The following is a 13,069-nucleotide window of genomic DNA, read 5'->3' on the forward strand; positions in this document are numbered from 1 at the left end:
AGTTTTCCTGTAAATTGCAATTAATGCTTACCGACGTGGATTTCATGTAGCATATGACCAGAAACCACAGGGCCTGGTGCTGGGATTCTGAAAATTGGTCAGTAGATCACTGGAAATATGGAACTACTTCTCTACCGTGACAGTTTTGTCAGAAAACCGTTTAAAAACTTGTTACATGCAGTGCTTTTTATATGCCCCTGCCATTAGGCGAAGCATATTATGTTATAGTGATTTTGTTCATCTGTTCATCCATAATCGTGTCCAGGCCATATCTCCACTTGCTTTCCACAGAGAGTTTTAATTTGTGGTGAATACATACATACATAACTGATGATGTGTTGCGACTCACATTTGTCCATTTCTGTGGTTGTCATGGTTACCAGACTGCTTGTACAGATATTGTCTAATATAGATTACATTTTCACTTACATCAGAAAAACCTGGGATCCTTGGACAGATCAAGAATTGAAGTAGATGCAAATAATGAATAATGTGTAAAGGCATGGAAAAACTGAGCAGTCAGTCTATACTACAAAGATTCCATGTTTTCCTTAGCTTTAATCACAATTTAATGACCTTTATAGTACTTGTACTTCAAAACAAGTGCCCGTTGACTGTTTTATGATCACCATTTTGCAATAAAGGGGAATTTAACAGAAAACTTGATCAACTGTAGAGTGGCATGTCAGATACCTGCTAAAATGCTCTTCATGTACAAACCTATAACAGAATTTAGCAAACTTCAAATCCTTACTTGCAAATTACCAGCAGATGATGCCAAACTGAATTTAATAGTGCCAACTACACACATGCATTTGCCACACTGCTGTCAAAAATTCCCTGGTCATTCTGGTGTAATTTGTAAGATTCCCCGTCAACTTCCGCTTATAGGATTTCGTAAACATGAATACTTAATTCACCGTTGATTGAGTTCCTTCAGATGAAATCATAGTTCATACAGATTGGTTTTGTCTTGGTACGAGCCAAATACAACCACAAGGATAAAAATTCGCACATTTCTACCTGTCCTTGACACGATTTTTGCCGGCAAAGGGTAAAAAAAAAATCATGTTACATGTCGCTAGGACATATTACAGGAAATCATAAAACATGCCCTTTATTTTGATATATGTCTAGTTATGTCTGTGTTGTGTGAATTCCTAGGCTCAATTCGAATCCAAGTAATTGCGCAACCTAAGAGCAGTCTTCTCGCTGATACGCGTGTGTAAAATGCAAAAAGAATACAATAAGCTCTTATTACACCCCAATCTAGTGAAAATCTTGTTCCTAAACAGTGATCTTGTGTTACTCTTAATCTTGTGGCATTCAAAACGTTGTTCTTGTGTGAGGTGAATACAACAACAACGATTTGAATGAGCCCCCAATGCGGCAACAACAAAGATCCTGTCTCACTCTCAGTATGCCTGACTGGTGCTGTGAAGACCTTCTGTGCTACAAAAAGGGGTCAAAGTGAAAAGTTATAATTTTCGGCAACATTGCTTTAAGTATGTTTTCCATGTTAAATGGAAGGTTCCTGCTCTTTTTAACAGAGAATTCTTCAGCTACTGTAGGAGGACAGTTTCAATTGTAATGAAACGAAATGTGCGTGTAGAGTGACATACTCCATTCAAATTATGCGGTAAGCTGGTGACTGAGATTTCTCAGTGAAATTCATTTGTACCTGAATTACAACTGTACACATATTTGCTGCATCATGAGGTTTCGGAACACATTTTTTTAGTACATTTTAGAAAGCTTGTTTGGCATGGCCATGCATTCAGACAACATACAAGTTTGTAATATTGATCGCCAGACATGACACTTTAGTAATTCTTCAGTTTAATTCATAGGTATAATTACATATTCAGGTGGACTAGTTGGGAGATCTGCACACCTCGTTGTCAGTGACTTGACCCCAGAAGGTGCAGGTTAGCTACCATGCAGGCTAATGAAACATACATGTGGGGCTACTCACCCTCTTCTGTCATTCTGCCACCAACTCAAATGGCAAGAAAGTAAAAGACAGTAAACTGATGTGCGAAACTTTAGGTCATTTACGGTAATTGTTCCTGCTCAGAACATTAATATCATTCTTTTTGTTACTTTTCTTGAAAACTGTAAATTGCAGCTGTTTTAAATGTAGTAGCCAAATTCTTGCACATATTGTCTGTTCTGAGGTTTCTTCTTCTAGGTAACTTTTGGCAGCCATATTAGACTCGGATTTTGAGCAAATCCCTTAAACATCCTTTCAAGAAGCAACAGATGGATTCCTATAAAATTTGATATACATGTAAAACAATAATTGTCACAAAGTTTGGAAAGGCATCAAAATCTGCAAAAATCCGCCCAAGATTCTACTGTCAATAGTTTTCTCTCCAAGTTTTTAAATGATGTTACCCTATATCAGAAATAGAAATTGCTCATTCATTTAACCTAGATTTAGAGGGTAACTGGGCAATTAAATGTCGTTTAACCACCTGAAACGGGCTGTTAAAAACATTGTAGTGTCACCTAGAAGAACCTAAAAAGCTGAAGATTACTTGAAAGCTTTGAAACTGCAGGCAGTTTTATTTTTCTTCTTGTTGTTTATGTAACGTATCAGAGACTCTTTACATCATGTGGGAAAAGAAACGAAAAAATTATTTTACACATTAGCTCATTGAAGTGAACAAGACTACAGTAATGAACGAAAGAAAACTGGGAATGTCAACAACAAAAATGCATCCTGAACCATGCAAAAGCTACAGAATCAGCAAGAGCTTTCTTGATTTTACTGTCTGAAAATCCAATATAAAGCAGTGCTTCACATATATTTCATGAAGGGTCAGTTGTCCGTCTGTTAATAGAGATCTGTTTTTGTGGTCATCATGGGCATAGCCAATAGTGACTGGCGCATATTAATTATACTCATTAAGCATATTGTGACTATAACTTTTGTTATATGACTGGTATAACAGTCAGATTTCTTTCACATGTATTACATTCCTAGTACTGTTTACAGTTAAGTGCTTACACAAATGAGAGTACTTAATCAACAGTCTTAAGTCTGAATTTAATCCACATTAAGAAATTTACGAGTAAAGCAGAGTTAAACCTTTGGCAAACATTGGTACAAGTGAACTCACCACAGGTTGCAGAGGCATGTCAAAAGTTTTCAATGTTGCAGAGGTCTTGGCGGTTTTAGAAGAGCAATTAGTTCTGCCCGACATGGCCCTGGTCTCAGGAGTGGGCGTGAGACGAGGCGGCACCACAGGTATCCTCACAATGTCTCCATAGTCTTCCTTTTGGCCAGGTCTAGAACTCACATCCAACTTTACACCCGCCAGATTGTTAGCCATATCTATAAAATATACAAGTCTAAATTTTGATTGTGCTCATGCTTTTGTAAAAGTATAACACAGGATACCCATAAACAATGGTGAAACATCTTTTTTGCAAAATTTGAGGTCAAAAGGGATGTTTGAAGTATGTTTAACCATTCACTCTTTCAAGCAGTGACCAAGACAATGTTTGATGTCACAGTGACAGTCATGCAGATCTTGACACCGTGTGTCTGCTGAGGTAATGTCACCAAAAGTTGTGACATTACATGACATATCCAGTCAAAAATAGATCAGCAGCAGGGGAACTGGCTAAATGTGGCAACTGCATACTTTGGAAGCTGCATTCTTATTTTGGAGAGAAGTCAGAATTAGTCAGGGAAAGTTCTAACATGTAATCACGATAGTAATACTAAATTACCAGGCTATGTATTTACAGTTTTGGAAATAATGATTATGTTCCCCTTTAAGACAAAAAAAAAAAAAAGAAAAGAGGAAATGAAATGAAATATTATACAGGTGAACTCTGCATGTAAGTTACAGTGTCCGATGCTTTCTCAGAACTCAGTTACATTTAAGCTGTTATTTCACAGTTTCACACTTTCAAGGGAGGAACAGCCAGAAAAAGATGTATGTTCATATATATATATCTACTTGTGACCTCTCTACAGATCATAAGCAACATCTATATGTATATATATCTGCTGGTACAGTATGGAAGGAATCTACTAGGAAGATTTAAGTACGACGTTAAACCCCAAGCATTCATTCACTCATTTACTAGTAAGATTTCGTAATGTGTTTAACATTTATGGGTGTCACAAACCAGTAATTGGCTTAAATCTGTTAAACTCTTTCTCCTGTGGTTCATGAAGCTTGACCAATTTGTGCCCTACAGGTGAGGGGTCAAGGGTCAACTCTGAGGCAGGAGGAATTAACCCACGCTCCAGCAGGCTTAAGATACCCCGTCTTGCATCTTCCTCGCTGATTGGAGGAGGTTCCAACTGCATAGTAATTAGAACAAAATTAGACTCACACAAAAGGCATGAACATCACCCTAAAAAATAGACTAAAAATCATGATCATTATCACAAAAATGACTGTCACTCATGATTTTTGCAACAAACTACTTTTTGCATGCAGTCTTGTGGTTGTTAAACATAAAGGTGAACTTCATAGGTTACTGATTCAAAGTAACCCATATGCAGGTCAGTGGCCAGAAATACACCAAACAAATCTGGCCACTAGTGTAAAACTTTTAAAAACACCACTGCTTGTTCCAGCTGGGTTTTTGTCAGTGGTTTAATGATTTTTTCATCTGCCTATAAGGAACATCACAAAACATGCTACATTTTTCAACCCATGATGTCAAGACATTCTAAAAACAAAAAAAGACACTGGGCTATGAACATTTTCTGTACGTGACATTTCACAACTGTAAAGATTTACAACATGTATTATTTTTATTTATTTGATTGGTGTTTTAAGCCGTATTCAAGAAAATTTCACTTGCAGGGCAGCTGGGGAAACCCACAATATATATTAAAATACTTTTTAAAAAAAAAAAAAATTTACCTCATACAGCAAAAGCAGTAACCTCTAGACAACAATTTGTGTAGAATTTTAAAGCACCACAATACTTCCCCCTTGAGTTCTGTAAGAGTGTCACTGACATATAAAATAAATACAGGAATGCTGACAACAAAATAACCACATCTCAGAAGAAACCCTTTTTGAAATGAAGAGGCAACTAAACCCAGAAGGAACTAGATCTAAATACTCTACATTCAACCATTTGTGTTTTACAGCATGCCAGTGAAACACCAATCAAGGCACCAATTAATTTTTTATTCATTACATTTACATTGAACAGGTTGAAAAACCAAAAAAAACCCCCCAAAAAAAACAGACAACAACAATGTGACACAATAAGAAAATACTAGAAGCAAAAGTTTCTGCTTTCCTTTCCTGCCTTGTATGGACTTTAGCCACAGTAGCCCTGTGATAGATCCTGTGCAAAATGGTTGATGTTTTTTTCTTGTTTCCCAAATTTTTTTTTTCACAGTTCACCGCTTCAGGAATTTGGTTCAGTGCATGACAACAAGCGGGACATTTTTACACTGTTGATTAGACTAATGCTTATACACGGAGAAATCTTCCTCGTACATGTTTGTCAAGGCCAATTGTTTACCCGACACACTCAGATTTTCTCCACCAATAACCAGCACGCCATCATAAGCGTAAGTAAAACCTCTGGGGCCTCAAACCCCTACTTGTGCTAAGTATTCTGACATGCAGCAGATAAAATGACAGTTGATGATGGTTTTTTTTTTTCTTAAATGAGCTTTCTTCAGGTCATTGACAAAAGTACAAGGGATATCAGAAATGTTTGAAACTATTGACTTGTAGTAAAATATTAAGATATTATCTGTACACAATTAAGTGTTGTTTATTTGATAAAGCCTGTACACAAACAAAATGGGCATGCAGGTACACTGTTGTTCAGCATGACAAACAAATATCACACTAAGAACAAGTGAAAAATCAGATATCAGATTATGTTTTGGCAGAGAAGAATGTTACAGATAATTGAATTACTAATTCGGTGGACATAAATGGGGTGAGATACTGTGAAGCCATTCATATCTCAATATGTCAGAGTGGTGAATTCAAGGGGGGGTGAAGGGGGCATGGCCCGGCCGACAGGGCTGTTCAAAAAAAGAAACAATGCTATAGGCCTGCTTCCACCTCCTGTGCAATAGACGTCTAACTAGACATCTCCCCCCCCCCCCCCCCCCCCAAACCCCACTTCCATATATAGTATGTATATACTAGATCTCTTGGTGGTATATAAAGACTGCAATTTGCAAATTCAAAAACGAAGGACATATTTAAACTGCTGCGTCACATCGGCTCAGGCTCGAGGGATTCTATATACGTTCTGCAAGCAGATCCTATAAATGCAAATGCCAGGACCCTGGAAGGATACAGCTACATTCAACTGATAAAACAGTATTCAGAATTCATAATAGGATAATATCATGTTCTTGAAAATGATTTTCTACTGTACAGTAGCTAAATGTAGCTCACTCATCAGGGTTATTATTGAAAGGCAAGTTCGTAAGGTGTCTCCTAGTCGCATCACATTGAAAATGAGACACGCTCTTTTCCAAACAATTTGTAGCATGTGATTAAAATCCAATGCACTCAGATACAGAGTGACAGTTGGATGTCACACAAATGTCCATGTGTACACAGCATAGCATTATTACCTGGTTATCCACTCTGTTGGCCTTTGGAAGTACTGTGAGGGGCTCCACTGTTGTGCCAAGCACTACTTTCTGGGAGTGCTGAAAAAACAGACAAGAACAAAATATTAAGTATTAACACTTGTCAACCACAATAGCTAGAGTACACAAACAAATTAGTTAATTTGCAAATTAATAACACTGATGGATCTCTCCACCACAAATATTAAACTCTCCTTCAAAAACTCAGTTAGTTACGTAATTGTTTACCCCAGACAGCAATATACATGTACATGTATGAGTGCGTTGAGTGTAGAACGTATCATAAAGATAAAGAAGCCATTTGCTTCTGACTGTCTTGATTGGCATGGCCACTCTGTCCCGCAACAAAGGCCAGTCCCTGCCACAACTGATGCTCAAAAATGGTGCACAGATGTGCAAATTATATACATGTATATGCTTCCCCAAAATCTTTCTGGTAACAGATACATACACCCAGTTATCCATAATTTTTTTTATCATTATCAGATTATCCAAATAAGTTTACACCAAAGTAACACTGCATGGCCACAATACTTTGCTTACCTTGAGTACATGTATGAACAGAGACCAGATGAGTTTAGTCCTTCCATTTTGAATATTTTAGAGTTTAAAAAGCTATTAAATATTGTTTCTCAAAAAAATGTTGAAGTTACCTTAGATTGGGTCTTCTGTGGAAGCAAAGGAAGCTGGATGCCATACTGATCATTGAGAACCTGTCTATTGCAGACATTCTGGGGGTTACCAATCGCTCTTATACTCCATAAATGACGAGCCTGAGACAAAGATACGCATACAAACAAGTTTTCAAATTCACATACCTATTCCCCAAGTTCATAGAATAAAACTTTAATAAATGATAAAATCTGAGTCTTTGTAATAAAAATAAATGTTCAACTGGAGGTAATGAATCCAAAAGATATCAACTGGAGATGACCATTACCTTGTACCCTCATCCCTACGCACCCCCCAAAAGAGACATTTCTTCTGAAGGGAGTCATTTTGAAATTTACGAGTGGGTATAAAATACAAAAAACAAATCAGCCAGCGTTTGCTGCACCTACCATTTGACCTGGAGTTAAACCAGTCATCTGTATCGATTGCTGCTGTTTTGAGGGTACCCTATTCAATCCCAAAGACAAAGGCACATTTCTGAAATACAAACCATTGTCCCATATTGAAGGTAGGCAAGGAAAACAGAATTTTAACAGTTTGTGCCAACAGTTTCAAAATGATAACAAAGACAGATAAGAAAACTTTATAATCCAACAAAGTTCCTCCACAAGATGATAATTAAGGTACATGTGCATGTAGGACAACATTTATGGGCTTAGGTGGTTGGGCACAACATCAGAAATGAGATCAATCAGGACATCATCCAGGGAGGAAGGATATTGTCCATTTAACCATCAAACCAGGATTTGCCAACTGACATGATTGAATCCTTTCTTATAATGAATAACTATTAAAATTATTTTAGTTCATACTCTCAAAAATTATGACATAATGGCATTAAACATGGTCAAGTCATATAGGTATGACTTAATTATTCATAAAACATAATGTTTCAGTGTTCATCTGATTGGGTAAAATTACCATTAAGGTAGGGCTTTATCAGCTTACAAAGCAGCTACAGTAGAGGCTCCATCGGCTCCTCCACCAAACCTAACCTTTTCTATTAGAATTACATTGGATATGTATACATATATTAAACATCTCAAACATTCCATGTACATGCAATTAATAAGTGTATTTTGTAATTGTTTTTTGCATAATCAATGTCTTCACTTTTTTGAAAATACACTTTTTCTGTTTTGAATATGTTTGTTGAACTCATTCGTTTAACTATAGCCTAAAAGAGTTCTGTCCTCCAACCAATGCGTATAATGGCAGCTCCCATAATAATTAAAGACTTGGAATTTTAGTGTTTTTCTCACTCATATATTTCACGTTAGCTTTGGGTGGAAAATGTCATCCTTACTTTGTTTTATGCATTATTAGAACTTTTCATACAAGCAAGGAGTATCCGTCTTCAGATGGTCTGAATTCAAACAATATTTTGGATAATTTTTATACATGCACCTTGTGTCGTATGATGTAGGTTTCTTTAGCCCCATTCCAGCCTTCAGGTCAAATGTTGATTCCATGGTAACTGGGGGGTTCTCATGAGTCCGCTGATGATACTGCTGTTGCTGGGCTTCTAAAGACGGCAATGTAATAACCTGTCTGTTGATCTGGTTCAAAACAATTTCTGTCCTTTTCTAGACAACAAAACGAAGAAATTACACATCACTAAAATGCAGCATTATAAGCATGTGTATTACAGGAACATTATGTTGTGTTAGTGCCCAACCTTTTGAAGTGAAAATTCACTGTTAGTCAACAATTAACACTGGTTAGGGATGTCGCATATGACTATGTTCATATTAACTTGCACTGTAACATGGTTGTCACTAGCTTTGCATGTCGCATGATATTTAAAAGTAATTTAAAATTTGAAGTAAACTTAAATGGGATAGTGTGGTTTCATAGCAATTTGCACGCCGTTAGAGTATAACTAGATGATTAAAGAGAGGTAGTCGGGTTAAATGGCAAAAAAAAAATTATTTACCCTGAGATGTTTTGAAACGTTAATTAACTGGTCTTTTCAACCATTCACTGTCAGAGTTTAGAAATATGGATATTAATATGTAGCGAAGTCAGAATACATCTGTTTATATCCTTCACCGCCGACCGTTGACATATCTTGACAACAGAATTTCCTGATCGCCTGGGCCCACATGCAGTTAGTGTGCTCTTAATATGAAGAGGGTATTCGTGCAAGCAGGCCCTGAACTTCAAGGAGTGTAAGAAGCCTAAAGTCTGCTGCCCACAAGAGGTATCTGCTGAGCTGAAAGTCCCATTTCTAAAGCTCTAGATCCCATAGGTAGATAATCTTGCCTTACTGTCCATCAGGGGCCTCCGTGGCTCAGTTGGTCAGTGCGCTAGCGCAGCGTAATGACCCGGGAGCCTCTCACAATTGCCGTTGCTGTGAGTTGAAGTCCAGCCCCTGCAGATGGTTGTGATTTTCCCCCAGGCTTTGCCCGGTTTCTTCCCACCATTATGCTGGCCGCCGTTGTGTAAGTGAAATAGGGTTGAGTACGGCGTAAAACACCAATCACATAAATAAATAAATATTGTCCATCATTTGGTGAAACTTGAGATGTTGAATAAAAATGCTAAACTACTTTTCACAATTTGACATACTTTAATTCTGATATCTTATGAAAATACAAGTGATAACAACAACAATATAATATTAGCAGATGGAACCATACCATAGAGTGTGAGAACATACCCAAAAACTCCAAAAAAATTGGTATAATATGTACCAACAGATTGGAAAAAAAAAAGGGAATGACCCATCACCCACATGTAAGTTCTGCAAGATGCAGGATTGTAAACTACAGTTATACTGCCCTCAGGAGTTGTGGGTTAGGGTCGTATGGATGTGACTAGCCTACATCATGTACTTCCACAAATAACGACTAAATGTACTCAAGAATATTTCCCTTATACGACAGCATGCCAGCATTATGGTGGGTGGAAACCGGGCAGAGCCCAGGGGAAAACCACGACCATCCGCAGGTTGCTGGCAGACCTTCCCACATACGGCCAGAGAGGAAGCAAGCATGCAACTAAATGTAATCATTATACCATATCATATGGTTCATCATTTTAATACAATGGCATGACATTAGGACAGGACCTGGAGAGCAAATCAATTTACGCTTGATCTAACACTGAACTCCACTTACTTACATAAATGATAGCTAGAACCTGTTCCCTCTCTCCAATAAGCGTTACACATATTCCAGGTACCACAATGTCAATGCTGGATTAATTAATATGTGTTAATCATGCAGATTTTACAGTTAAGTAGATTTTCATAACTATGTATTAGACAACAAATATGTGTGACACACACCATCCCATATTTTTAACTCCATTACACAGTATGTGTGACATTCAGAACTTGCTTAATGTTTTAGTTAGTTGTTTCAGAAATGAGAAATCTGATTTATTCATTCATAATTTAAATTAGAAATACATGTACAACTACATGAACATGCATGTATGAATATCATACTATACTATACACTGCACATGCTACGTTCACATCAAACTTTTTATTTCTAGCCTATTGCCATTGAAACCAGATGTTTGATTAAATGGTATAAATGGAAACCAATTTCATGTCAATGTGATCCCATACAAAGTTTTTATGTGAAACACCTCCATTGCATTCACACGACTGGAATTTGCTATTTCAAGCTGACTCCCAAGGAAACCAGAAATTTGATCACCACAGTCCCACTTTAAATAGGAACCTAGTTCACCTCAACCTTCATACCAAATATGAAATCTTTATTTGAAGCAGTATGAGTTGCACTGTGATCAAATTTTTACAGACACAATAAGGATACAATCCCTTAGGCATGATATGCCAAGGGAATAAAAATGCATGGGAATTTAGAAAATAGGAAACTCCAAATAGGAGGATAGAGTGTTGTGTGAAGTACACATATTTTTCTCACCCGGATGCCATCCTCTGTTTTACTGATGGCATTCTGAAGCTGGGCTAAGTCCACCTCTTTCCCATCTCCCTGGGCTAACAATTTCTCCTTCAAGTGGTGCAAATCCTCCTGAACCTATAAAACAAATTCAAGACATCAATAAACAAATATGAAATATAACCACTGTATTTTTATAAACCTGAAGCTGTCAGATATCTGCAACAATTTGAATTTGGCCATATCATTGTTTATGTACAAAATATACAACAATTAAAGCCTCAAAATAATAACGATCAAACAGCGAACCAAGATATTAATTTATTTATTTATCTGATGGGTGTTTTACACCATACTCAAGAATACTTGTACATACTTTAACGATGGCAGCCAGCATTATGGTGGGAGGAAACCAAGCAGAGTCCAGTCATCTGCAGGTTGAGGTTGCTGTTAGGCCATTCCACATACGTTTGGAGAGAAAGCCAGCATGAGCTGGACTTGAACTCACAGTAAGAGGTGAGAAGCTCCTGGGTTATAGCGCTGCACAGGCACGCTAACCAACTCATCCATGGAGGCCCCCTCATATCAAGATAATGGTGTAAAAGTTCATCTTGTTGTGGTGCATGGATGTTAATAAAACCCTTTTCATTTTGGCTTTGTTATAAGTCACACAATCATGTGTACGTATTCTAGTAGCTGGGAATTTCATGTACTTGGTAGTCCATAATATTTTAATGATTTTACTGGGGTAGATCAAAGAAAGACCTAGCTTTGAACTAAGTAAGTTCACCATTTTGCTGAACAGTCTGGATTTTGTGTTTGTCATGGCTTGACAGAACATGTTAAAGGAGTGATTGCCACTTTAATTATAGTGTTATCAATGGAGGTTGCCACATAAATATGACATACCTTCTAATTTGCGACATAATTCTGTTTAGGGACATCCCAAATGGAAGGCATGTACTGTACATTGAAATTTGCACATCAAGCCTTTAGTCCGTTCAACATTCCCTCATTCAATATGAGAATAGGATATCCATCACTAACGACCAATTATATATTAAATTATTACTATATAGTTAATTGTTTAATGTATGCCACCCATTCACTGAAAATAATGTTGGTTATATGTTGGTCACATAATCATCATAAACTAATATAATTTATGCATTAAAGGTTGCATTTTTGGAGGGGAGTCGGGGTGGGGGGGGATTATAGTGCTAAAATATCAAAGATGCTGTTGTATGTCCTTTGATCGTCTGCATGCAGGTAGCAGTAAATTTTGTATGAAAATTATAAGGAGTCTTAAACTGATCAGAGTCAATATCAATCTGAGAATAACCTGAGAATACAGCGCTACATGTACTATATGTACATATGTACCATGTACTATCATCACAGCTACTAGGCTAAGGCCCAGAAGCTAAACTTCAAATAATGAGAGGCTCATATGATTTATTATTAAGTAATTTCTGATCACCAACACAACATGTACGTAAATAGGTCACGATAAACTGCATATTTGCCTTTTCCTTATCTTTGACTTTATCACAAAATTAACATTCCGTCACCACCTTAACCTTCTGTATATTTTTAACTGACACATTCCTGTGTCTATATGGGGTTGAAGGCCTATCAACTTCGATTCAAGTATTCTGGTGTTTACCTGGACAAGAATTTCGCCAACTTGCTGCGGCCTCGGCTCACAATCCATCATCATTGGCGTTGCACTGATTTACGTAAAACAACAAGAATCCAGGGAAATTAACACCCTTTAATTCATTTTCTTTTTGTGAAAACATAAAATGAACTTTTTTCTACTTTTACTCAGTAACTCAACATCCAGGCAATCCCTCGGCTATCGTGGCTTCTGGGTTTCCCTCGGCAACGACTCAAACAGCAATATTCG

The 13,069-nt window shown here is 37.2% G+C and overlaps 1 protein-coding gene across 2 annotated transcripts in view; it reads right to left on the reverse strand.

The window, feature by feature from the left end:
* Positions 1–13,018, reverse strand: part of LOC135472424 (IQ domain-containing protein H-like) — a 53,629-nt gene extending 40,611 nt beyond the window's left edge. For both annotated transcript variants that reach the window (XM_064751920.1, XM_064751921.1), the window contains exons 1-8: positions 12,827–13,018; positions 11,185–11,298; positions 8,690–8,868; positions 7,672–7,759; positions 7,264–7,383; positions 6,593–6,670; positions 4,147–4,324; positions 3,126–3,340 (exon numbers count right to left, since the gene is read on the reverse strand). In XM_064751920.1, the coding sequence (XP_064607990.1) occupies positions 3,126–3,340; positions 4,147–4,324; positions 6,593–6,670; positions 7,264–7,383; positions 7,672–7,759; positions 8,690–8,868; positions 11,185–11,298; positions 12,827–12,880 (1,026 nt within the window). In that variant the 5' untranslated portion in view covers positions 12,881–13,018. The remainder of the gene's footprint in view (positions 1–3,125; positions 3,341–4,146; positions 4,325–6,592; positions 6,671–7,263; positions 7,384–7,671; positions 7,760–8,689; positions 8,869–11,184; positions 11,299–12,826) is intronic.
* Between the last annotated feature and the right edge of the window lie 51 nt (positions 13,019–13,069).

Source organism: Liolophura sinensis, chromosome 8 (assembly GCF_032854445.1).
Source record: "Liolophura sinensis isolate JHLJ2023 chromosome 8, CUHK_Ljap_v2, whole genome shotgun sequence".
NCBI classification, from domain to species: domain Eukaryota; kingdom Metazoa; phylum Mollusca; class Polyplacophora; order Chitonida; family Chitonidae; genus Liolophura; species Liolophura sinensis.